This window comes from Myotis brandtii, unplaced genomic scaffold (genome assembly GCF_000412655.1).
Source record: "Myotis brandtii unplaced genomic scaffold, ASM41265v1 scaffold118, whole genome shotgun sequence".
In the NCBI taxonomy this organism is placed as follows: domain Eukaryota; kingdom Metazoa; phylum Chordata; class Mammalia; order Chiroptera; family Vespertilionidae; genus Myotis; species Myotis brandtii.
The window spans coordinates 1,259,807-1,285,497 of NW_005354090.1; the positions used below are offsets into that span (position 1 = coordinate 1,259,807).

Sequence of the window (25,691 nt, forward strand, 5' to 3'; positions counted from 1 at the left end):
GGGAGAGGTTGGTGTGGTTTAGGAAGAGTATTTCACAAATAGGAGAAACAGAATGCATGAGAAAAGTGGTTAATGGCGACTGATGTCGACTGGCTGTTGTGGAAAAGCTGTCAACAGTCCTGATAAAAGAGAAGAATATATTTTTAAGGGAGGGCCACAGAGTCCAATATTCATTATAAAAGAAATAAAACAGAATCTTATTTCTGGTCCATATTTTTCCCTTCTAAAATTTTAAATGAGAGATCTCATAACAACTGAATCTTTTACACAAGGCTACAAAGATATGTATCAAAGGCCTTAAAAGCAACAAACCCTTTGAACCCAACCATTCCTCTTCTAGGAATTTATCCTAAGGAGTAATCAAAGATATGTGCAAAAATTAAGAAATAGACAAATGTTCATTGCAGTGTGACTTACAGTCACCAAAAATAGCAAACGAATTGCCAAGTAATAGAGGGTTGCTTAAATAAATATTGGCATGTTCACATGATTTAATATTATGCAGCCACTAAAAATGATGTTGACAAAGTATATTTGATGATATGGAAAAAGTTCACATTATGAAGTGAAAAACAGTATGATTCTATTTGCTTTTAAGGCACACATACACACACAAAAGGACTAACGTAATATATACCAAAAACATTAATGGTGGTTATTCTCAGGATACTGGGGTCACAGATTATTTTAACTTTTTTTTGGGGGGGGGGAAGTGAGGGGGTAACCTGTATGTCCCAAATTTTCTACATATATTTTGCTATCAGAAATAAAATGTTCTTTTAAAGAACATAAGTGAAGTTATAAAGAACACTAGGGCCATGTGTTCTCTTTACCTCAGAACCATCATGCTGGAATTAGAATACATGAATATACATGCTACACAGTGATGGGAGTTAAAATTTTACCTTTTAAAAAGCAGGGGGATCTAGAAATAATGATGCATCTCAAGAATGGTTAGATATTTTATCTTTCCTCAAACTGTGGGCTTCCTGTACCTTGACTGAAAGAAATAAATTCCTTTTATGACACCCTCAGGCAGGCTTGCAATCAGCAGGGGCAGTACCATGTGGCTTCCATCTGGTTTGGGATCAGTCCAGTGGCCATCAGACTTTTTGACTGTATAAACTTTCAATAAAAAATTTTAAATATGCAAATATTATGTGATTTATTTATAAATTAGATATCCGCACTTTATTAAAATACCAAAACTATATAAAAACACACGTGAAAATAGAAAGTTAAAATGAGATGAAAGGAACAGAAACTCTAACATTTTCTTCCTTATAACACCATGATTGTCTTATCTGTAATCTACTTTGGACACCATTGGATTGGACAACCACAAAAGATGGGCTTCGACCAAAAAAATCCACCCGAATGTGAATCTGTTCCATTCAGGAGGTCTATGGGAAACTGATATGGGTATTCACTAGGCACTAGTTCTTTAATTTACCCACAGGCCAAAGGTTATGCAGTTAATGATGATGGTGTCTTTACACAAGAAATACCTCCCAGGTCTATATGATAGCTTACCTTGCTGCTGTAATTTGTAATCAGTGGAATACGCCTTCCCAATGATATTCCATACAGGCCTTAAGCATCCAAACAGTCCTTCAAGAAATCCACCACTGCCACCGCCTGACCTGCTGAACTGAATCTTGATGTCTTCTGTTCCACTCATGCTCTCTCCATCTACAGTGTTGCTGTTCCCCTGAGACACGGCCATTTCCGATTCATCTTGTTCCCTTAGCTGAAGAACGCTGTTCTCAAACTGGTCCCTGGAATCCTCGCTCACACTTGTCAACACTGTTGTGGTGATGGGGCTGTGCATGCCCTCCGTTAGCTCGGTTTGCACCACCCCCTTGTCCTGCTGGTCCTTAAGGAGCTTGGGTGAAGGGTGGCTCCCCATGGGCGGGAGTTCATCTTGCAGTCCATTGAAGGTTTTGTTTTCACTCAAGGGTAAGTGTGGGGAGGAGGAGCAGCTCAGGTGCTCCTGAGGGTCGGCCATCGTGCCATGAGTGTGCCCGAGGCCCTGAGATGACACTCAGAGGATTATCTGAATAGAGTTCTGATGTAAGGGAGGGCTCCAAAACCTGGGGGAACAGGAGGAGGACATGAGATCACCCTTTCTTCAGTCATCCGCACTACACTTCTGTTTATAATAATAAAAACACTGAAACAATGAGGTTAGTTAAACAGTGGTGCATATCCACATGATGGAATATTGTGCAGCAATTAAAAATCATGCTGAAGAAGAGCATTGACTCACATGAGAAAATTCATGACATTTATACTAATAAAAGGGTAATATGCTAATTAGACCAGATTGACCGGACATCTTCTGGATGTCCAACTTCCTTCCGGACAAAGCCACGGTGGCGGGGGCTGAGGCAGAGATGCTTAGGGGCCATCAAGTCAGCAGGGGAGCAAGCAGTTAGGGGGCAATCAGGCCGGCAGGGGAGGGCAGTTGGGGCAATCAGGCAGGCAGGCAGAGGCGGTTAGGGGAGATCAGGCAGGCAGGCAGGCGAGTGGTTAGGAGCCAGGGACACCCCCCCACCCCTATGCACGAATTTTGTGCACTGGGCCTCTAGTATTAGTATAAAAACACATTAGAAAAATATATTCAACATAAACTGTTTTTAAATGTATTTAAAAGGATACATAAACACATATACAAGAAAAAAGACTGAAAGGATATATCCAAAGAATTAACAATAGTTAATTCCAGGTGGTTAGATTGAGGGGGTGGTGGTTGTTATATTGTCATGTTTTTTGACATATTCCAAGCATTTTGCATTAATACAGGATGTTGCTATAGACCCAATGTTTGTGTCCCTCCCAAATTCATATGTTGAAACCCAATCCCCATTGTGTTGATGTATGGTGGTGGGGTCATGAGGGCAAAGTCCTCAGGAATGGGATTAGTGGCCTTATAAAAGAGACCCTGAAGAGTATCCCCTGTCTTTTCTGCCCTGTGAGGATACAGTGAGGAGATGGTTGTCTATGAACCAGGATACAGGCAATGAAGATGAGGGGGTAGATTTAAGAGGCAGAGTTAGTAAGATCAAGTGATTAATTAAACATAGGGGTGGGTAAGGAAAAGGGAGAGGAATAACTTTCAGATAACTTACATGGGTAATGGATAGATGGGCATGTCATTAACTGAGATATGAAACACTAAAAGAAAAGGAGATTTAGAAAGAAGATAATTAGCTCAGTTATAGACATAGAGGTTTTAAGGCCTATTGTGTATGTCGTGCACTGAACCAGGCTTTTATTTTTGTTATCTGATTTTAAAAACACACTTTGTAGGAAAGGATTTGAAGAGAGGTAAAGATGGGTGCTCCTTTAGCTCAGGGGCAGAAGTATCAAAATAATACAAGGGTGAACCAAAGTTAAGTTAAAGGTGTACTTATTAAATATGTGTTAAGAGCTGTGTTGTAATGGGCTAGGTTCTGCGGATACAGAACATTACTTGTTGCCATTACTACTTTTAATGCTGATTAAGACAAAGAGCTTTATAGTTTATAGAGCCCTGTTTACATAATTTAGCCATGTGCTGGTAAACCAGTTCTCCAGGGGGGGAAAAAAACCAATAACCCAATTTGTAGGGTGTGTAATTTCCCTGGGATAAATACTTCCATCATGGCAGATTTTAATCTAATAACACTTTAACAACCTGCTTGCAAAGTTACTCAATATTGGACAACTGGCTCTTACAAATTGATGTATAAGCCATCTCCAGCACTAATAGTCCTGGTAAGAGTGTCTTGTCATTTTACAGAGAAGTAAGAAACTTTTCTAAGGTCATATGTGGAGTAAGAGGTAGAGCAGGAATTAAAATCTAACTCAAAATTCAGATTCCTAAATCCCCTTGCCTTTTTAATAACACGATGGCCCTTACTTTCTTAAGAGTGCTCCATGGTTAAAAAATACTGTTGTCTCTGATCTTGATCTAAATGTTTGTCCCCTGTGTAAGGAAGAGAAAACGTGGGATCATTGTCCCTGTTTTTCAAAGAAGGACACTAAGGCCTAGAGACAGGTATGTGCTAAAGGTTACAGAGCAGGATTGAATACCAGGTTAATTTTCCTTATCCCCAAACTCTCTCCTGTACCATAACAGTCTCTGTAAGATGTAAGACACAGTTCCTTCCTTTCAGAGCTAGCAAACTAGTCAAGGAGTTAATAATTACATCAAGGGAATCACCTCCTGACTGTTCCCCACCCAATGATAAATGAGCTGTGAGAAGAAAAACAATAATGGGGGTAGGAGTAGTGAACTTGGGCTGAAGGAGAGAGGTAGGACTTGAGATGAACCTTTGAAAGGAAGATGTGTTTAGAACAGACAGAAGAAAGGAAGGCAGGGAGGAAGAAAAGACCAGGGTATGGAAGGGGTTGATAACTTAAATTTTAGGGCATAGAGACATTTTAGGGCTGGGCAACTGCCTGGGAATATAAGGTTGGGGGAAAAAGAGAAAGACAAAGAAAAGCTGGATTTATGTGTTATAGCAATAGCTGTTGGCTGAATGGACCCCCATTCCCCTCACCCCATCCTCCCTACTTTGTTCCCTCTGTGCTCATCTCTACGTTTTGACATTACCGATTCCCTCATTTTGCGTTCTTGCTAATCTCCTGCTACAACCTTGGCTGTCTCTTGCTTTCGGTCTCTCCAACCTTGTTCTGCCTGATCTCTTTGAAGACTGCTGACTTCAGATTCTTTGACCTGGCCACTGCCTCAGCCGTTCCTTCCAGTCTGCCTTTGCCGTTGGGACTTGTGGTTATCTTACACAGCACAGGGTGTCCGTTATGCTATTGGCTCCCATTAGCCTTGAGGACAATGCATACTGTATATGTGATTTTCAGCCAAACACCTATTTGTGCAATTTGTTCTTTGAATCAAACTATGGGACTTTATATTGATTCTTAGTAAATTTCTATTCTGTTGATTTTTATCCTAAGTTTCTCCCTGATGACATCATATTGGAATGAGCTCACACACAAAATGTTAGAAAAACATGTGTTTGTTTTGTAATCTCTTCCCTTTTCCAAGAGGTTAAGGGTGCACATGAAGCAGACCTGTTGCCACTGGCACTGGGAATGAGTACAGAAGAGAACTTCAGCATGGGCATCACCTGCAATTTGATATTTAAGAGATCAAGGAATAACAGGACCTTCAAGGAATAACAGTCCAACCCACTGGTTTTACATATAAGAAGCAAATCTCAGAGAAACTGCTGACTTGCTCAACACAACCAATTAGTGGCAGAGCTGGGATGTGACCTCTTCCTCATCCCAAGAAGTGTGGTCAAAGAAGTTTGTACCAAGTCCACTCTCAGCGAACAAAGGCAGAGAAATGGAGAGACATAGAACAAAGGGAAGGAAACCATTGCCATGACTATATTCCAATATGATCAGAGCTGACTCTACATTTAAGGAGAGTGTAGGAGGATAAAAATATCTAAATTTTACCTGTGTTTGTGTGCACACCTACAAACGGCCACTGCACAGTTTAGAAGCTGGTAAGTAGAAACGGAGGGAATGCAAGCAGCCCCACTATCTCTGCCTCTGTCTTTGTCCTCTCCATCCCACTCTCCCTGACCAGATTTTGCTCAGGTATCTTCATGGGAATTGACTGGATCTTCTTTAAAAAAATTTTTTTTAATTGATTTCAGAGAGGGAGAGGAAGAGATAGAAACATCAATGATGAGACTCATCAGTCAACTGTTCCTGCACGCCCCCTACTGGGGATCAAGCCTGTAACCCACCCAGGCATGTGCCCCCAACCAGGAATCCAACCATGACTTCCTGGTTCATAGGTTGGTGCTCAACCGGTGAGTCACACTGGCTGGGCATGACCGGCTATTTTAATTCATGAGAAGTCAAAGTTAGTTTTTATTAGAAGGGGATAGAAAGGAAAGGAGATGATATTTTTAAACATTGAGAGTCAGATGGAAAAAGATAAGGAAGAGCAGAGGAGTGAAGGGGCGAGGTGGGCAGGGCTGCAGGAGTGGTGATATGGCTGCCACCTCACAAGGGCTCCTGAACCTGCCAGGAGCACAAGAGGGCCTTCTGCATCTGCCCTCCAGGCACACTCCCCTTACTCGGTGAGTTTCCCAGCACCGAGAGGAGGGAGCGGTTTGTGCAAAATGAGTAGGCAAGAGCTGGAGATAGCAGCAGCTGTGCATTTGCCAGGGCCCTGCCAAATTCTGGAAATTACCTTGGCTTTGTGCCAAGACGCATCCAGCACAGAGAAAACGAGGAATGGAAGAGGCAACGTGACCATATGGCCTTCAAATTCTTGTGTTTATTATATAACACAAATTTTCCCATGTTGCTAATAGAGGATAATTTTATATAGATCATATTCTGAGTTTTATATTATAAACATGAGTAAATCAAAGAATTTAGAAAAATTTTCCCCTTAGATAAAATTTTCAGTGTGACTAAAATTGAATAACATTTTAATTTAAGCATTATTGCTGAGATTTCTTGATTGATGTTGAAAATTTCCCAAGCTGTCTTCTCTTTATTTGGGTTTTTCTTGCCTTAAATTAAACACAGTCTTGCTACCCTAACCTCTTGGTCATTTCTTTAAAATACATATAGTAGTATTTCAAGCATAAGAGACTTCTGCTATTAGGGCATCATTTCCATCTTAAAATTGGGATTAAGTTACTTGTTCACAGTAATAACATAAAGTGATCTTCCCAGGATAGAGGTCTATCACCAAGATCTTGCTTGGAATTTTGAAAAACATTAGATAGCTTTTTAATGGAATTAAAATTCTAAGTTATTTAAAATCAGATCAAAAGAGTGGCCAACGATCATGCTTTTATCTCTCACCTGCTCTTATAACTATGAACCATCTACAAAAAGTTCTATTTGAGAGGATAATTATAACCTCCCATCAACCAAACCCACTCACCTACCTCATCTCATCTTTATAACATTTCACTTAAAAACCATGCACTCAAAAAATACTGATTCAGTACTTACCATATACCTATATTTTTGGTTAAGATTCTGAATGTTTATTAATACTGAAGTATGCTGGAGCCAGCAAAAAATAAAAATTACAAAAAGGCAAATTCTCCATGTTGATGGATCACCTTCTGCATACTAATACTTATAAATACAACCATGATTGAAGTTAAGATATGTTTAAAATGTAGGCTTTAAAATGAATGAAGATACTTCATTTTCATAGTCATAATTATAAACTTGTCAAGAAGTAGAAATTTGTGAGATTTCATATATAACTTAAGTCAAAGGCTAAACGTATTTCTTGACCAAAGAAATGATTTCTCTATAACCTCTATAAATCTACAATAAATAATAAACAGCATGGGGGAAAAGTAGGTTTAAACTGTGAATATACAAAACAGAGTTTATGTTTGCATTATTATTTGTTAATTATTATATTATTTTCCATACAAACAACTGTAAACCTACTTTTGCCCCATCGGGTACACTATTTTTAGTGTTAATATTCCAGAACAGAATCAAAATTTCCTGACCTATCTCTGACTTGCCATATGAAGAAGAAAATCAGTAACTAAATAAATTCACTTAAAGTGTCTTAAAAATAAGATACAGACCTATTGCCTTTAAACATACAAATATTAATGAGTGTAAAAATAATTATTTAAGCATTACAAGAAAACAGAAAAATTGGTTTAAATGGTCAACAGTGGTTATTACTGTTGTTCTTTTAAATTGTCTCCATTTTCCTAAATTTTTATTAATAGCATGCATTACTTGTTTAATCAGAAATTTTCAAACCAAATCTTTATTGCTTTAAACACATAGACTAATGAGCCAATTTACCTACATTTGCATATATGACAAATGATATGAGATGTTAAGGGCATTGTTAGGAAACCTACTTGTCAGTATGTGCTGCAGCTTGCAAACAAATTGAATAATAATTATAAATTCAAAATGAAAAGAACATGAATAAAAAACAGATGACAATGAGGAAACAAAAGTTGACAACTCCTGTTTTGTTTTTACCTTTTCTACTAGTAAAATTTGTATTCAAGTGGGAAAAGGTAGAATAATTGTGACTAAGAGAACAAACTCAAGACAGATGAAAAGACAGGGCATATCTAAGTGTTCTGATTATTTCCAAGTTCTAAGGTCCAGATGTAGTACATGCTAAGACACTAAAAAACTTGCATTTAGAATCACAAAAACAACCTTTGGTAAAGAATTATCTTTAGGAATTGTGCCATTTATTCATTAAAAAAAGGAGAAGATAGAGACATACCCTAATTTTTTTTTATTTAAAAAAGGGAGGATTATAGACTATATAGAACTAGGAACTTGAGTGGGCCACTAATACAAGTATCAAGTATATAGTAAGCACTCTGAAAATGCTAGTCCCTTTTCTTCTTTTCCTTTCCTGTTACTTTGTGCCTTTTCCCTCTCTTTTTGGAAATCTATGACTCTCTTTAAGACATACAGTTCAGGAGAACAATTAAAATGACAATTGAAATTATTTAAAATTAAAACTATGCTTAAAAATCTGGGCTATAACACAATCTTTAATATTGTTTCCCAGTCCATCAGTTCAGAAATTTCTATACACTTCATCATATAGAGAACAATATTGTGAGGGTCTAAGAGGAGAAGCACTGGAGGAAGATAGACCTGGATTCAAATATTAGTCATTAACTTGACCTTACTCTCTCTCTCTAAGTCTCAATTTCAGTATCTGTAATTGGCAATAATAACAGAATCCACCTCATAGAATAGATTTGATAATTACATGAGATAAAGCATATATAACATACTTATACAATACACAGTGACTCCTTAGTACTTGTTAGCTTCATACCTTCTATTTTTCAAAAGAAATAAACTAATTTTCATTAGTTTATAAATTTACTGGAAGTAGAATCCAAGTATTTCGTATCTCTGTATCTTGTCCCTCTTCTTTTTCTTACTATCTGGCCTCAGCACCTAGTACAGGACCTGATATAATATGATGCAATGTACTTTTTAGATGGGAGAACTTTACAGGCATGCATGCACCCCCCCCCACCACACACACACAGAGCAATGGAATAAGTAATATATTAATAACAATAGCTAACATTTACTGGGATTATTGCCACTCACTGCTCTAAACACTTTTCTTGTATTAACTTCTCTAATCATATCAATCCTGATAATGATTGATAAAGAAATTGGGGCACAAAGTTTAAATAACTGACCTACAACTACTAAGTGGTAAAGACAGGGGTCGGACCCAGCTCTACTTCAGTTCCAGAGCCTAAGCCTGAGTACAAGTCCGAGCCAGCACCCTTAGTCACAAGACCCCAGTGTCAATATTATAAAGGGCTTCCATTTAATTAAGAAAGGCCTAAGGCAGAAAAATATGGTCTAGGACTCACATCTTACCTTGAACTTCGGTTCTATACTTAGGATGAAAGGTAAAAATTCCTAACAACAAATAAAAATAAGTGGAGAATTCTAAAATATGCCACTTTCTGTGGGGTTTACTTTGTTCTGTTTTAACATTAAGCCCCTATATCTGCACTGTCCAATATGGTAGCTTCTAGCCATTTGTGGTTTTAACTTAAAGTTAAATTCAGTAAAAAAGTCAGTTCCTCAGTTGCACTAGTCTGTTTCAAGTGCTCAGTAGCCCTGTGTGGCTGGTGGCAACCATATTGGACAGGGCAAAATGCAACCTTTCCATCAGTACAGAGAGTTCTATAGGACAGTGGTGCTCTACATGCTTTATTCATATTAACAGATTTTTGTTGTTGTGAGGATTCATAAAAACTGTGGCTTCCCTTTGTATATGGGGATTTGCTAAATGTATAGAACTCCATTACTTCCTTTAAAATAACAGGTCTGTTGCCAAATTTTAGGAATATCTGTAGATGAAATGACTAAAGTATAGCTTATTCTAAACGTGGTTTGTCAGAACCAAATTAAAGCAGAGATTTTTAAAAATATATATTTTATTGATTTCAGAGAGGAAGGGAGAGGAAGAGAAAGAAAAAACATCAATGATGAGAGAGAATTATTGATTGGCTGCCTCCTGCACACCTCCTACTGGGGACCAAGCCCGAAACCCAGGTATGTACCTTGACTGGGAATTGAACTGTGACATCCTGGTTCATAGCTTGATGCTCAACCACTGAGCAACACCAGCTGGGCAAAGCAGAGATTTTTAAAATAGGATTTTCAAGGGGCCATAGCCAGGTATCTAAAACCATCAGAAGAGCCAAGGAATTATTTTCAAATACCTAAGTAGTTTCAACAGTCATCTGTGGAAAATTTTAAAATTGCAATTGGATTATTGCTATTCTCATAATTACCCTTCCTTGAAGTTCCTAATCACAGTACTAGTGTAGGTAAAAGGCAAAAAACTAGGGAAGGTTAACGGAGGGAAGAATAAATAAACAGAAATATCTATCAAATCAGCAATAGCTCTTACTACTTCCCAGAGAAGATTGTATTACAGATAACCAGGATAAAAACTCCAGGAGGAACAAGGACCTATAGACTCTGGATCTAATGCCCAGTTTTAATAGTGAAGTAATTAAAACCATATTAGTGAAAGATCCCATTGCTTTAGACTTTTACATTTCTCCTTAACATTGTTTTTGCTCACAGAAACAGTCCTAAGTTTTAATTTTTTAAGGTAATGATTCAATCAAGATGATATCCTTAAAAATGTGTGATGAACATTTTGAGCTTTACCAAAAGGAAATTGGCAAAGACCAACACTTTTCACCTGTCTCTTGTCACTGTTTTGGAATGTGAATTTGACTTTGTGCTAGAGAGTAATCCAAACCCATTATTTAATTATTCATTGGTATATTTTCCACTTATACTCTCAATATATAGCTGAAGTTTGCAGACTACTAAAGGAACCTTGATAAGTCCCATCTAAGATGAGGATGACTAGGAAGAACATCAATTAATATTAAATATTTATTCTAAGTGTTAAAAAATTACAAATATACAAGACAGTTCTAATGGAAAAAATAAATGTAGAATAACAAACTGTTTGTGATAGAAAACAGTATGTAGTGCCTCAATAAAAAGATTAATATTACAGAGGATGGAATTTAAAGACATATTTAGCTGCCTCCCTTCAGAAATTATAATTTATTTATTTTAATTTATTTCAGAGAGAGAAAGGAGAGGGAGAGAGAGAGAAACCACAATTATGAGAGAGTATCATTGATCAGCTGCCTCCTGCACACCCCCTACTGGGGATCAAGCCCTCAACCCAAGCATGTGCCCTGACCCGGAATCAAACCATGACCTCCAGGTTCATGGGTCAATGCTCAACCACTGAGTAACACTAGCCGCGCCAGAAATTATAATTTTAACTCACTACATGCACACATGTTTTCAGTACACATGTTCCTAAAAAGTTGCATATAAATCCTATTTTTTTTAAAAAGTCAACATTTTAAAATTTCCAGTAGAAGTGACTATTTGAAGTAACACTGACAAATCTGTTTGCAAAATCCTTGTAAATGGTAATGAGTTTTTATTATTGTACTTGTTTGTTAATTTGAATTTTCTTCTGTCTCAATATAAAGCCACTAGTCAACTCATTAGCCATCACTTCTCATAGCTGTTAGTAAATCTGCTTGAGTAATTAATGTGTCTTTATAATTTGTTCTGGACCCGGAAACCAGATAACCAAGCTTGTTCAAAGGTTTTGTACAAAGGCTTGAAGACTCCTCCTATGAGTGAACTGTGAGGGTTGGTACATGGTCTATGACAGTGTGAGAATGTTTCTTCCCCTCATAGTCTGGTTCTAAATAACTATTTATAAATTTATATAAATTATGTCCAGCTGTTTTTAAAAGCATAGCATGAGTTATAGTCACAACACTCTGTAAAGTGAGGATAAGAAGAGACAACTCTACCTGAAGAACCTATGAAATGACAGTGGTCCATTTAGCCTGGCTCGCTGCCTCTGACAATAGCCTTGGAGGGGATGTCATTGTTTTTTTGTAACTTCTGCTTCCAAAAGGAATGGATATACCATAAACATCACTTGCTTCTCTTCACAATCCATTAAAGAATCTTATTCATGTGCTGAACTTATTTTTATATTAAACCTTAATGCCTGTATGTTATCACTAACATTTAATATTGTAGATGATCTCTACAACACATGTGTTTCTCTCACTAGAAGAGAAGCTTGCTGAAGGTAGGAACTATCTTAGTACTGTTTTTCTCAATACCTAGTGTGGAACCTGACATTAATAAAGGTTCTATGGATTAATAAACTAAGGTTAAAAAAAATGCCTTTTCAAAATTTAAAAGTATCTGATGTTCTTAAAGTCTAGAACTCCAGAGTTTGTACACAATGATTTTTATAAATATCAACTTTTTTCTTTAACACCGATGGGTCTTCAAAGCTCCAGGCTGCATTCCTAAGGCAGGGCACACATCCCTTGAATAATTTCAATTGTTCTTGCTGACCCATCTCCAACTTCACTTCACCTTTCCCAGAATTTTGCTCTGAATGTCACTGTTCCCTGGTGGTGGATTAAAGAGAGGAAACTTTCCTATTTCAGTGCTAGACCCCTTCTGATGATGCCCAACACATTAGTGAGTTGGCCACACAAAGCACACTGAGCAAATGTCATCAGTGAATAACCTACCATTATGTCAAATTTCCTCCCAGAATCGTAATGAACCAGACCGTAATGAAGGCCAAGATAGTGTAAACAGTTGTTTCCCCATGTTGATTACATTATGCTTATGATGTGTTGTAACAGGAAAGAATCTGGGGTTTCAAGTCAGAAAGACCTCATTGAATCCTGGCTCTGCAACTTACCAGCTGTGAAGTCTTCAACAAGTTACATAAATACATTTGTACACTGGAGATAATATAAAACTCCCTTTTGGGGGTTGTTGTAGATTCAAATCAAACTAACAGGCATTTTATTGAGTGTTTACTATAAATAAGACCTGAAATCTTCAAATGGTTTCTCTCGGTTTCCTTGATATCTGAAATAAGTTTGATTTCAACTGCAAAATTGGAAATTTCACTCTATACTCGCATTTTCTGATTTATTTTCTAAAACTGTTAAATAAGACTTCTAGTTAAACATGGTAGATTGAACATAGACATTTTATCTCTGTTCCCCCTCTCCCCCCAACCAAATTCCACTAAGATGAAAGCAAGGCAAATGAGAAAAAAAGATATAGCAATATGAATGAATCTCAAAAGCACAATGCTAAGAGAAAAAAGCCAAATACATGATATCCATTTATAGAAACGACAAAACCACGAGGACAGGAAATAGTACAATAGTTGACAGGGGCAAGTGGGGGGAGAGGGAACTGACAGCTTTTCTCTCCCCACCCCCATGTCCAATACTGAGGTCTGCAAATTGCCATTTGGAAGGTTAAGTCCCCAAGCAACGGTAGAATGGCCAGGACAGGCTCCTTCAATGCAGGCAGGGTTCCCAGGACACTGATATTTTTCCTGACACTTTTACCAGGATGTCCTTGATAAAGACGAAGCTCACTTAGTTGGGTAAGTTGTGGCAAGCATTGTTAAAACTTCTATACAGTTAAAACTTTTCATTTATGTATATATTAGAATTAACTTAAATTGTATTTAGAACCTTAACACCTTTTGAATCAGAGCTACCTCTGGGTATGTTTAAATGGAGGATAATAAACACAAGTCTAGAGAATAAAATGAGGTAAGAGTTTATGACAATCAAGATCACATGTGCCTTAGAATCTAAATGCTATCCCTAGAGTTTCCCACCCCAGAACCAAGTGTTGAGTTAAAGGCTGAGATAGAGATCCAGGGTCTGCTGGTGGAAAATGGTTAAGGAAAGAGACATTAGTTATATCCTGAGGATTCACAAATAAACACATAATTAGCTCATGAATTCTTTCCCACGCTTATTGAGGCAAATCAAAGTGTCCTTCTCATAAACTCTGTAGTGTTTCTATTATCCTTTTATGATTTTCTTTTCCTTTTCAGGCATGCTTTCAATATTAATTTTTTACCTTTATTTTACTGGGTACAAATTTGTGGGGACACATCTCTTCTGGGATGATCCACCACACTCTATAATTTCCAAAATTCACATGATAGATTTTTCCACAGAGCCCCTTTTTTACTTGCCCCCCATAAAAACAAGTAGATTCACTAGTGAGAATGGGTTTTGAAATGGGGCATCCATCCAACCTCACTAATCTGACATGAGTTGAGCACTAAAATTTAAAATATGAAAATAAATCATTACATACTGCCGGAAGCCGGTCCATCCTTGCTGCTTGACACAGTCGCTGCAGGAAAGAAACATCTGCACAGCATATGTTTCAAGGGACCTGGCATATATAGCATATTGTTCTTAATATATGTTTGCTCTCCTTAAGCCATGTGTTTTAACCAAGGTCACCTCTCCGAGAAAGGTTGTTTCCCCAGGTAGGGATTTTTCCCTGAGGTTAGGGAGGGGATACAACCCCTTAATTAAGTGCCAGGCGGGTAGTTAAGCTACATAATCTTTACTCCCTGGAATGGAGATAAGAAACGCCCTAACCTTTGTAATAGAAATTGACAGGATTAAAATCGGCTGGTATAAATATAGATGTAACAAGACAATAAACATCAGATCCTGATCAGTTCCTAACCAGAACTCCGACCAGAACTTTGGCTGGAGATCCTGGCTAGAGGTCCTGACTAGGCTGCTGATCAACTGAAGGCTGTCTCCGTGTCATTCCTTCTTCGCCGACTCCGTCCACACCTTTGGGGACCCCTGGACCTGCTGGGGTTGGACCCCAACAACATACCTATGAGGAATCACAGAGTCCTACCTAGTCTACTAAATGGTCTTCTTCTCATACTCACTGAAATGGCAATAGGACTAGGATGGTCCACCAATTGTACCAGTGACTTAGAAATTAACCTTTGACAATCCAGGTTTTGGAATTAGTGGCTTTTTTCCTTTGGCCTAATATAGCTAATCCCCTGGGACAAAATTAAAGGCATGATTGGCTATGGTCACAGAGAAGCTCAAGAAAAGTCTACTTCTTGACCCCAGTAGATTCAGATTCTGGTTTATTCTCTTTTTTCACTGTCTCCTTACTCACACAGCCTAGGCAGAATAAAAAGAAAAGCCTAACATTTCTCAATAGCTGGCATTTAGTTTCAGAGTCAAAATGTTAGAATAAAAAATGTATTTAGCATACTCCTACCACGTTACTGGCTTTATTTCAAACCTTTTCTTGACATGGCATTATACTTTAATTAAGGGAAGGTGCTACAAAAAAGAAAAGTTGAGAGCTAAATTGCTGGCTAGGGATGGCTAAATTGAGAGTCAAGTGGTATCCTAAGCTTCCTGTTTTTCTGACTTCAAAATGTTCTGGGTAATGTTCCCTGACTAATCTGGGGCCCTCCAGTCTTTTTTAACTTTTCCACTACTCTTTCACCCAGGATCAAACATTATACAACTCTAGGGGGCCTCATTCCTAGGAACAACTTTGCTTTTATTACCTCTCTCTTCCACAAATAATTCTCAAAGTCAAAACGATTTCCAATAAGATCAACTGATGGTAACTGGTTATTTCATTTTAGAGAATTACAACCAAGTGGTTTAAATGTACCAGATAACTAGAGTAGTCCTTCCAATTCCCTCACTGTTATGGTCTAAATGTTTGTGTCTCCTCCAAAGTCATAGGTTGAAATCCTAACGCCCAAAGGTATTAGTATGTGGGGCCTATGAGAGGTACTTGGGTCATGAGGATGGAGCCCCCATACATGGGATTAGTGCCCTATAAAAGAGGCTCTGGAGAGAGCCCTTGCCCTTCCACTGTGTACAATGAGAAGCCTGTGACCTAAAAGAGGGCCTCATCCAATCACCTGGCACCCTCATCTCAGACTGCCAGCTTCCAGAACTGTGAGCAATAAATTTCTGTTGTTTATAAGCTACCCAGTCGGTGGTATTTTGTTATTGCAGCCCGAATGGACAAAGACACTCCCTCAGTAAACATGCACTGAGCATGTGCCACACATCGTGTAATGATGCCGTGGATGATGGAATAGAGACATAGACAGTCCTAAGCTCAAGGAGCACACAACAGAGAGTCAACAAAACAGTGACTATAATGAAGTGTAGAATTAAGTAAGCCTTTAAGAGTGTCACGAGCCATGGCACAGCAGAGAGGGCAGTAACTAACTATAATGGAGAATATCAGGAGAACACTTCATAGAGGAAGAGACATTCGAGCAACAAAGTGGGACTTGAAGGAAGAGCGAAAGTCACAGCAGTGGAGAAAGGGAGGAAGACGGGGGTGGCAAGCGCGGTATTTAGAAGAGGGCATTCATTTTTATAAAAAAGAAGTTAAAAAGAAAAGAATGGAGAGCGAGACAAAAATGGTGTTTTCCAGAAATAGTAAGCAGCCTGGAATAGTTGGAACATCAGGTGCGTGGAGGGCAGTGATAAGCACAGTTCTAAGTATAGGGCGGTGTCACATCATGAAAGGTTTTGAATGCTGGGCTAACAAGTCTCTTCTTTGAGGAGAAGGATCTGACTTCATAAAAACTATTACTCATTACTTATGCAATGATCAGGAAACTTATTCAAGACCACAGTAATTGGAATGAGCAGAATATGTAGTTTCTAAAATCACGATGTTACATTAAATAATGCATATAGACCTTATTAGCAAAATAGCATTGTCTGGGACATAAAATTGAGGCAGTTTCCCTTAAGCCATTAACCGGCACAAACACATTCTTCAATAACAATTCTAGAAGTCTAACAGTATCCAGGAAGGAATAAACATGCTGGCCTTTACCAAAAGGGTGCATGCCACAGGAAACAGTCAACATACTGAGATACGTGCCAGTGAGAACACCGTCTAAGGCAGTGGTTCTCAACCTTCCTAATGCCGCGACCCTTCAATACAGTTCCTCATGTTGTGGTGACCCCCAATTGCATTGTTACAAATTGAACAAATTAAAGCATAGTGATTAATCACAAAAACAATATGTAATTATATATGTGTTTTCCGATGGTCTTAGGCGACCCCTGTGAAAGGGTCGTTCGACCCCCAAAGGGGTCGCGACCCACAGGTTGAGAACCGCTGGTCTAAGGGCTTATGACAATTTGTATATTGTCAATAGGACTGGCTCCAAAATTTGCAAGGCTGGCACAAAATAAAAACGCAAGACCCCATGTTCAAGAGCAATTAAGAATTTTAAGGTAGAGACAGCAGAGCATTAATCTGAGCACAGGACCCTTGCAGTGGCACAGGTTATACCCTCTAAACTGGCTTGATTGCCAGCTCTAACTTTTTGTTATTGTTGTTAATCCTCACCTGAAGATATTCTTCCATTGATTTTTAGAGAGAGTGGGAGGGAGAGACAGAGAGAAACATCGATGTGAGAGAGACACATCGATTGGTTGCCTCCTGCATACACCCCAACCGGGGCCGGGGAACCTGCAACTGAGGTATGTGCCCTTGACCAGAATTGAACCCAGCATCCTTCAATCTGCGGGCTGATGCTCTATTCACTGAACCAGACCGGCTAGGGCCCAGCTCTAACTTTTAATGGCAAGCCACCCGGTTTCTACAGCCTGATATGTATAAATCAGTTCTCACATGCAAGTGTGAATTTTGGCACCAATCTACCCCCAGAATTTATCCCATCCCACCGGTGTGCTTCCTTTCTGCCTTGCTAGCAATGGTAACTAGAAGAGAGTCCTTCTTAGGCAGTGGTTCTCAACCTTCCTAATGCCGCGACCCTTTAATACAGTTCCTCATGTTGTGGTGACCCCAAATTTCATTGTTACAAATTGAACATAATTAAAGCATAGTGATTAATCACAAAAACAATATGTAATTATATATGTATTTTCCAATGGTCTTAGGCGACCCCCAAAGGGGTCGCGACCCACAGGTTAAGAACTGCTGTTTAGGGAAGTGCTAAATCCTTCACCTGTTCTTTCAATGCTGTTCTGCCACTGAAAGTTCAGCCTCCCTCTCCTTAATCTTTTGTATTTAAAATCTTCCCTCTTCATAAAGGCTTCAAGTTAGGAGGTAAGATAATATTTTCTCATCCACATCCGGTATTTAATCTTAAATTGATGCATTATTTGGGCTGCTATTTATGCTGAGTGTAAGTATAGCTACTATGGCTGCTGCTAATATTGATGGTGACTGAGGGCCCAGGTACTGTGCTGGGCATTTTACAGTCCTGAAAATTGGTCAGTGGATGACCCATTACTATCTGATTTCCTTGTTCTATATATTTAGCCCTATTCCTTAACCTATTAATATTTTCCCCAAAGGAATAGCAAACGAAGGAGGGGGGATAAAATCCCACTTGGGTCAGACAATTTTGTTACTTGTTAATAGGATTGGTAAGAAAAAACTGGTAATGACTTTTAAAAAAAGATTTAAAGCAATCACTTAATTATAGTTCCTATCTTATCTATGTATTTAATTCATCTCCCCTGACCTTCAATCGATAAATTGACTGTTGGGCTCATCTATATCAATAAGTTGGCTATCTTAGTCAATAAAATCATAGAGAGAAGACACCATGCCTTTTGAATGGATGATTCTTACAACACACATACATAATTAAAAAATGGAAAGCTGTGAACTCTACTCAACCGATTGATATGTGTAGTATGCTAAGCCTCGTGCTTCATGCTATATTACAAAGATGTAAGTTTTCATATCAGTGTACTGTCGTTGATAAAGAACTTCGGACAAGACCTTCTTGTGGCCTTGAACTAGGATTGGGTTCAGAGTGCAAAGTGGGGTTAATTTGTTCAGACGTCACCAATTTCAGAGCAGCAGCAGATCCAGTCAGACTCTCAGCTGAGCTGCACTTTAGAATCACCTGGGAATATTTTTAAAATCCTGATTTCTGGGCCTCATCCTCCGATGATTTTAAAGAGATTTTTAAAAAGATTCCCAGGTGATTCTAATGTGCAGCCAAGGTTGAGAACCACGGCCTTAGCTGAACAGGAATCAATCCAGTCTGCTAACAATTTTCAAAGTGCTGCACAGGTAGCTGAAGTTTGGCACACGGTTTGTGTTTTTCCCCATTTTGCCTTTTTACCTCTGATTTGAGAAGACTATGTGCCACTATCCTGGGAATGTGAGAAGGAGGGAAGTTTTTCTTTTTACAAGAAGACATCTCTAGAACCTCAAGACACTTTGCCTCTCGAGCCACAGCTTAACCGCATTAGCAAACGCAGTTCAGCCAGAGGGGAACTGAACAGCAGCTGAGTCAGTCTCATAATTTACACTGGGGAAAGCCCTTGGAATTCAGAGGCACGCTGCCCAGCTGGAGAGACACAGCTGATCTCTGCTAATGGTGTTTCTCCCTCTCTCTCCTATCAGGGTTGGGCTTTTTACACATGCGCACTCGGTGTCCAGTGAAGCCAAACAGCACGGCACCCAGGATTAAATTACACAGTAAGACTCCCGGCGTCATCTGGCCTCCACATCCTGTCTAATGAATGCTGTCCAGGGTTCACACTGGGGAGCTGTTAAAGACCTTACGAGTTCAGAAACACAGCTACCTACTAAAATTCAAAAGTAATAATATCATGGTTTTATTTGAGACTGACTATAATTAAGCTCAATGTCTTAAATGTATTTCAATAAACAAATACATATTAGGAGACAGACACCTGGACTTTGTCCTAAAAATGACTCAAGGCTGTTGACAAAAATGCACACAGTATAATAGGTAATAGGAGAAGGGAAAATAAGAATAAAATGCCAAAAACAAAACAGAAAAACCCAAGGTAAAAACCAGCAGACAAAAACAATCCTATTGTATGCTAATGACTATTAAAGATGGTCCGCAAATTTGGACCAGAACTTTGTGTAGATAAAAAACCAATTAATTATTCACAAAATATAAAAACATGCCGATTGTCCAGAAGAAGCAGTTCGCACTGAAGCCTGAGAGGCCCAAGCCTTCCACTGGTTCGTACAGAATGGTAAAATAGCTCAACAATACCTCAAAGCAAATACAGTAGCGTCTTTCCCAGGAGAGTTTTTAGAGTACCTCTCCATACAGGGTCAGATTCCCAAATATTCCAGAAAAGCAACACTTACAGTAAGAGGTTCTAAGTAAAATGTAGCTCTTTGCAAGTATGACTTATCCAGAAGGGCATGGACTACTTCGCCTTTGGGAAATCTTCCTTGACCATTATTTATCACATTCAAGCTTTCAAAAAAAAATAAATTGAGTAGCTAAGAATGATAAGTTCTATTGGCAGAAACCTGGTGTACAAATATTGTGGGTTTTCATGTAAGAGGTCGATCCATAAGCTTTAGCAATCAACCAAGAAGAAGAAAGAGCTGACACCCTCCTGTGAAAATTCTCCTTTGAAAATTCAGTAATCTTTCCAGAATTTGTACCTCAAAACCTCATTTCCACACAAAGGCAGGCCAAGAAAAATAAGCCTGACTATGTGGTTGTTTATTTTTTATTATAGTGCATCATGTTCTTCACACTCTGATGAAACAACTTTTTATCAGTGAAAGTGTTTTTGTACAAAGCCCTTTGCAAGTAGCATCAATTATTTTAAAAAGAAAGAAGCAATTTAATAGTTAATACCTCCGCCACTTGACTAAAGTAAATAGGGAGTGGTGGGGTAGTTAGTCACCATCTGGGCTGTAAATTAGAATCCTGCTGCCTGGTAATGGGTGGAGGGCCGATCCATGAAGCTCCCCTAGGAGAACCCATCTATCAGTGCAGCCGTCCATAGAGGGGACTGCAGAGCAGGGCAGCTCTGAGCCCAGACAAGGACTCTGCTGCCAGATTTTCAAAGGGAGCTCTCAGGCAACCTCCTAACTCTGCCCCCGTCTAAAGACCTTGCTGAATTTCTGAATTCAGGAAGTTTTAGAGAAAATTCTCACACTTTAAATATTGGCAATTGGAGGGGACTTTATGATTCGGGAAGCTCTGGGCAAAAATAACACACAAAAAACAAAAAAACTATAGATTCAAAGCTGTTTCATCTATTTTTAATGTTTTGAAAGTGGTGAAAGGTGACATTATTTACCATAGCATGAAAACTGAGAAGAGAAGGTGACCAAGCAGGAAGCTATGTGATTGGGTGTGCATGTGCTTGTATGAAATTGCACAGACCCAAACAGTGCCCCGGTGGCCGATGACTCTCCTCCGCCTCTCACTGCAAGCTAAGGGCTTAGCTGCTTTGGACTACTTCCTCCAAATATGATCATTGCAAAGATGGCACAGCCAGGTAAAAAGAAGACAGGAGACAAGAATGATCCTAATAAGAAGGAAAACAGTGCAGAAAATCAAGTGTATAAAAATAATCAGAAAATTACAAGTTGAAAGAAAAATTTAGTTAGGATACTTTTTGAGGTCTTACATTAAGCCTCAATGGGTGCCTGGGATTATTCTTAGGAAATACAAGTTAGAAAAGCTTAAACAACTGTTTGATTGATTGATTGATTGATTTGGTATGCTGCCTAAATACCTAAACCTTAGGCCTGACACATCGTCTTAGATATTCAAATACTTTTATAAACATTCTCATATCAGTTCTCATCACAGCCATCTGAAAAAGGCACCTATCAGATGTGCCACCGAAATTACAAAACTACACCTACAAACTCCCATTTTAGTGAGGAAGGTGGTCGCTTCTCAGATATTTTCTATTCAGCTCATCCACTGATTCAACTACTGCTTCGCTCCTCTCCTGGGGTGCTGGCTCTGTGTTAAGCAATAAGGACAATGCAGAGATGAACAAGACAATGGACCCCTGCTCTGGAGGAGCTCACAACCTGTAAGAGGAGAAACACACAAATAAAAGACTACCATGCAGAACCAGAAGCTCTCTAGGGGAGATGGGCACACGTTTTTGAAGTCCACAAAAGGGGAAAATGCTGTCTGGGATGAACAGGAAAGGGGTATAAGGAAGAGGAAGGCCCTGCACAAATGCAAATGGGTGTGAGAGAAATCACGTGGTTGTTTGGGAAGAGGGAAACATGTCAGCAGGGCTGGAAGGAGGTGATAAGGGAGGTAAAAGATGGGGCTAGAAAGGTAGATTAGGGGACTTTCTTTTCCCCTATGGGCAGGGAAGTGTGGAGAGGTGAAGGGAAGTGACATGTTAGATTTGAAAGATGATTCCATAGATGATAGATGGATGGGGGGTGGGAAAAAGCTGCTACAGAGAGAATGGAAAGAATCTGAGAGATGTTTAGAAGACAGAACTGATAGACTGGACATGATGGTGAGGGAGGATTTTCCAGTGGGGATGACGAGATGCTGCCACTAATCAAAGCAGAAGAGGCACTGGCTAGGGGACTGCAGAGAAGCGGTAGCCAGTTAGGGCTTATAATTTCGCATACCCTTCATCAGGCAAGGCTGTTTGAAACTGAATACAGAAGTAGCTAAACTGAAACTGGGAAAAGGACTACTTATTATTGAGGAGACAAATATAAGGGGGAAGTTTCACATAATTATTATATTCACATCAGGAGAGTTATACATTTTATGGACTCACTTTATTCTTAGGTTGGTGATGAGTATTATTCTTTTCTTAAGGGTTATTTTCTCATTTTTGTCTCGTTCACAACCCTCCTGAATCTACCACCAAGCTCCTTACCCTCCCCGACACCACACCCATACACACATAAATAATCTCCTCCTACCCTTTCTTCAACCCAACAGTGTTCTTTTTTCTTCAAAACCCTCTGTCTTCCATGAACTAAGTTTTGATTCTCCTAAAAAAAATCAGTAATGGCTAAAGGATGCAACAGAGAACACAGATAGCAAACTAATTCTACCATTTAAAGCCACATCCATATTCCCATTAGCTATTTACTAGTATACCTCTGTTTTATTTCATTCCTTTATTTAAAATTTAAGTCTGCTGAATAGAACACTTCACTACTTCAGAGTTCTAACACCATCAACAATGAGAACTGTCTAATGTGGGCATCACTGTCCCCAAAGGCCTTGCAGAACAGTTACTATTTCCATGATTATCAGAGTATATTGGCATATACTTAGCCCCCAGAGAAAATGATTCTGATTCCACGTAATCGGCAAGGGATAGAAAGGATGATTGCACAAGCGTAAGAAGGAGTTAGTGCTGCAACTCAACAACCTTTCCTGCTGCCGGCTGCCTGCTAGGTGCTGTACAGTGCTTCTTAGAAGCCACACTGAATATGAAGGTGTAAGGATGGTATCCTCTTTATCTTTTGATATACCTTACATATTTGATAATTTTTTTTAAAAAAAGTCCCTGTTGCTTAGAACACAAGTCTAAGGAGGAGATAGCCACAAACACAATTGAAGACAGGCCATGGCGTGTGCTTATAATGGAGGTGCACAGATTAATAAATAGATTATAACAATTTATGAAGCTTCCTGCTTTGGGGGAACAAGTCTGGTCATCTGTCTTTACAAAGATATGAGGCTAGAAGTCTGAAATTTAGAGAGAAAATGTCTTTCTTGCTGGTGTATCTGATAAGCCTGAGATAAATATTTTTACGCCTCCAGCTGGAAAGGTATTAAGGGTAGCCCATTGGATCACGGGCTCAAAGCTGCTGCCTGGCTCTCTTTCTAAAGCTCTTGGTTGTTTCTCAGAAGAAACAGCATTGCTTGTCAGCTCTCTCTATCACACCAGTTCCAATGCCCGCAAAAAAAAACAAACCTCAAATCCCTCTCAGATTCTCCCATCATAGCCAGTGTTCTGTCCTCCTCTTCACTGCCCGCCCCCCCCGCCACACACATACACAGAGTAAGGGGTGACCCCACAGCTTCCAGCCAGCGATTTCACAAGACAAAAGGTTACAGATTCCCTTTAAGTGCAGTCCTTCCAGAAGGAAGGCAGAAGCCAGGCGACCTTTCAAATTCCCCATGGCATATGGACAGGCTCTACCCCTGTCTCATCCACATTGCCACTGACGGGCCTGGGACCAAAGCCTGACAGGAATATTAAAAAGCCTCTGGCTCCAGTCCACTCCATGGCCCTCATGTCTGGCAGAAAAATGTGTTTTTTGTCTTTTTTGGTCATATGACTTCTTAGATATAAGAATCAAACTGATGCAGGGGAGGGTGGGAGTGGGGGACAATAAGTGATCAACCAAAGGACTTGTATACATGCAGATAAGCATAACCAATGGACACAGACACCAGACGGGCGAGGGCATGTGCTGGGAGGTGGGGGTGGCCAGGGAAAGGTCAATGGGGGAAAAAGCAGACATATATAATACTTTCAACAATAAAGAATTTAAATTTAAAAAAAAGGAATCAGATTGATGAATTCTTCTTTCCCTCCCCCTCAAAAAAGGAAAGGAAAAAAGCCTTTTGAAAGGAGGGTATTTCTTATGAAGCTTTAAGGAAATATTTGTACATATTAAAAGGAAAGATTTGAATTTTCCCCATCAAAGTAAAAATAAGTTTATCTATAACACAACATAAATATTTGCTATGCTAAAGTATGCCGCACACTAAAGCCTTTACATAACTGCATAATAGCATTTAATACCATTCAATTTTTCTGACTTTAGTAATTTTGCAGCTTAATGATTTGGAAATAAGCTACCAAGAGTCAGGAGTCCCAGCTGTGCCATAAATTAGTTGTTTGGCCTTGGGCAAGTCACCTAACCTCTGTGGGCCTCAATTTCCTCATCTGAAAACGGAAGGAACTGGACGAATGGTCTCTAAAATCCCTTTTAATGATTAAAAAAATTATGTGAATATAAGGAATCAGAACCATCTAACAAAGGAAAAGGATCTCTCAAAACTGATTAGCTCTCCCACTGCTGGAAGTGCCCAATCTATCAGAGAAATGATAAGACTCCTGCTTTGGTAAAGATGATTGAACCAAATGACCTCTTCTATGTCTTTCAATTGTAAGATTCTCTCGTTTTACAGATTAGTTCTAGAGACCATAAAGCCAGTAGAGAAAGAAATTAATTAAACAGTAAAAGGGGGAGGGAGGGGTATGCCATCTTCTACATATAGTAAATGTTTGCTGTTACATTAACAGAGCAATCACAGGTATGGCAAGTCACTGTGTAGCTAATACGGACTGTTTGTCTTGGGCCACGTTGCTAGGTGGTGTAAATAACTGTGCAAACACAACACCCAGCAATGAAAAGGTCTACATGCCTTCAGTCGCTCCAAAGTGAGCATATAGGGTTTCATCACATAAAGCCTTCTGATTGCCAGTCGGAAAGTAAGAGGAGGGAAGACTAGCACAATGGGCTCTCCTGGGTTTGGGGGCATACACACACTTCCTATAGTGGTGTGCTCCACTGGCCTGTGCTCTTAGGGATGTATCAGAAGAGAGTGCAAAGAATAACAGTAATCACTGTGTTACCTTACATTTACATATTGGGTTTCCAAAGTAAGTCCATATATTTATTTTTTTAAATTAAATCTTTATTGTTCAGATTATTACAGTTGTTCCTCTTTCCACCCACCCCCAAAGCTCCCCTCCACCTGGTTCCCACCCCACCCTCTGCCCTTATCGCCCCCCCACGTCCTCATCCATAGGTGTACTATTTTTGTCCAGTCTCTTCCCGCACCCCCACACCCCTTTCCCCACCGAGAATAGTCAGTCCACTCTCTTTCTATGCCCCTGATTCTAATATATTCACCAGTTTATTCTGTTCATCCGATTATTTATTCACTTGATTTTTAGATTCACTTGTTGATAGAT

The 25,691-nt window shown here is 39.2% G+C and overlaps 1 protein-coding gene across 5 annotated transcripts in view; it reads right to left on the bottom strand.

Annotated features, from left to right (window-relative positions):
- MAP3K13 (mitogen-activated protein kinase kinase kinase 13) overlaps positions 1-25,691 on the bottom strand; it is a 154,306-nt gene that overhangs the window by 42,839 nt on the left and 85,776 nt on the right. For 4 of the 5 annotated variants that reach the window (XM_005858438.2, XM_005858440.2, XM_005858441.2 and 1 more), the window contains one exon: positions 1,534-2,093. In XM_005858438.2, the coding sequence (XP_005858500.1) occupies positions 1,534-2,008 (475 nt within the window). In that variant the 5' untranslated portion in view covers positions 2,009-2,093. Of the gene's footprint in view, positions 1-1,533; positions 2,094-3,131; positions 3,178-25,691 lie in introns of all 5 variants that reach the window. The other variant, XM_005858436.2, reaches the window with a different exon arrangement.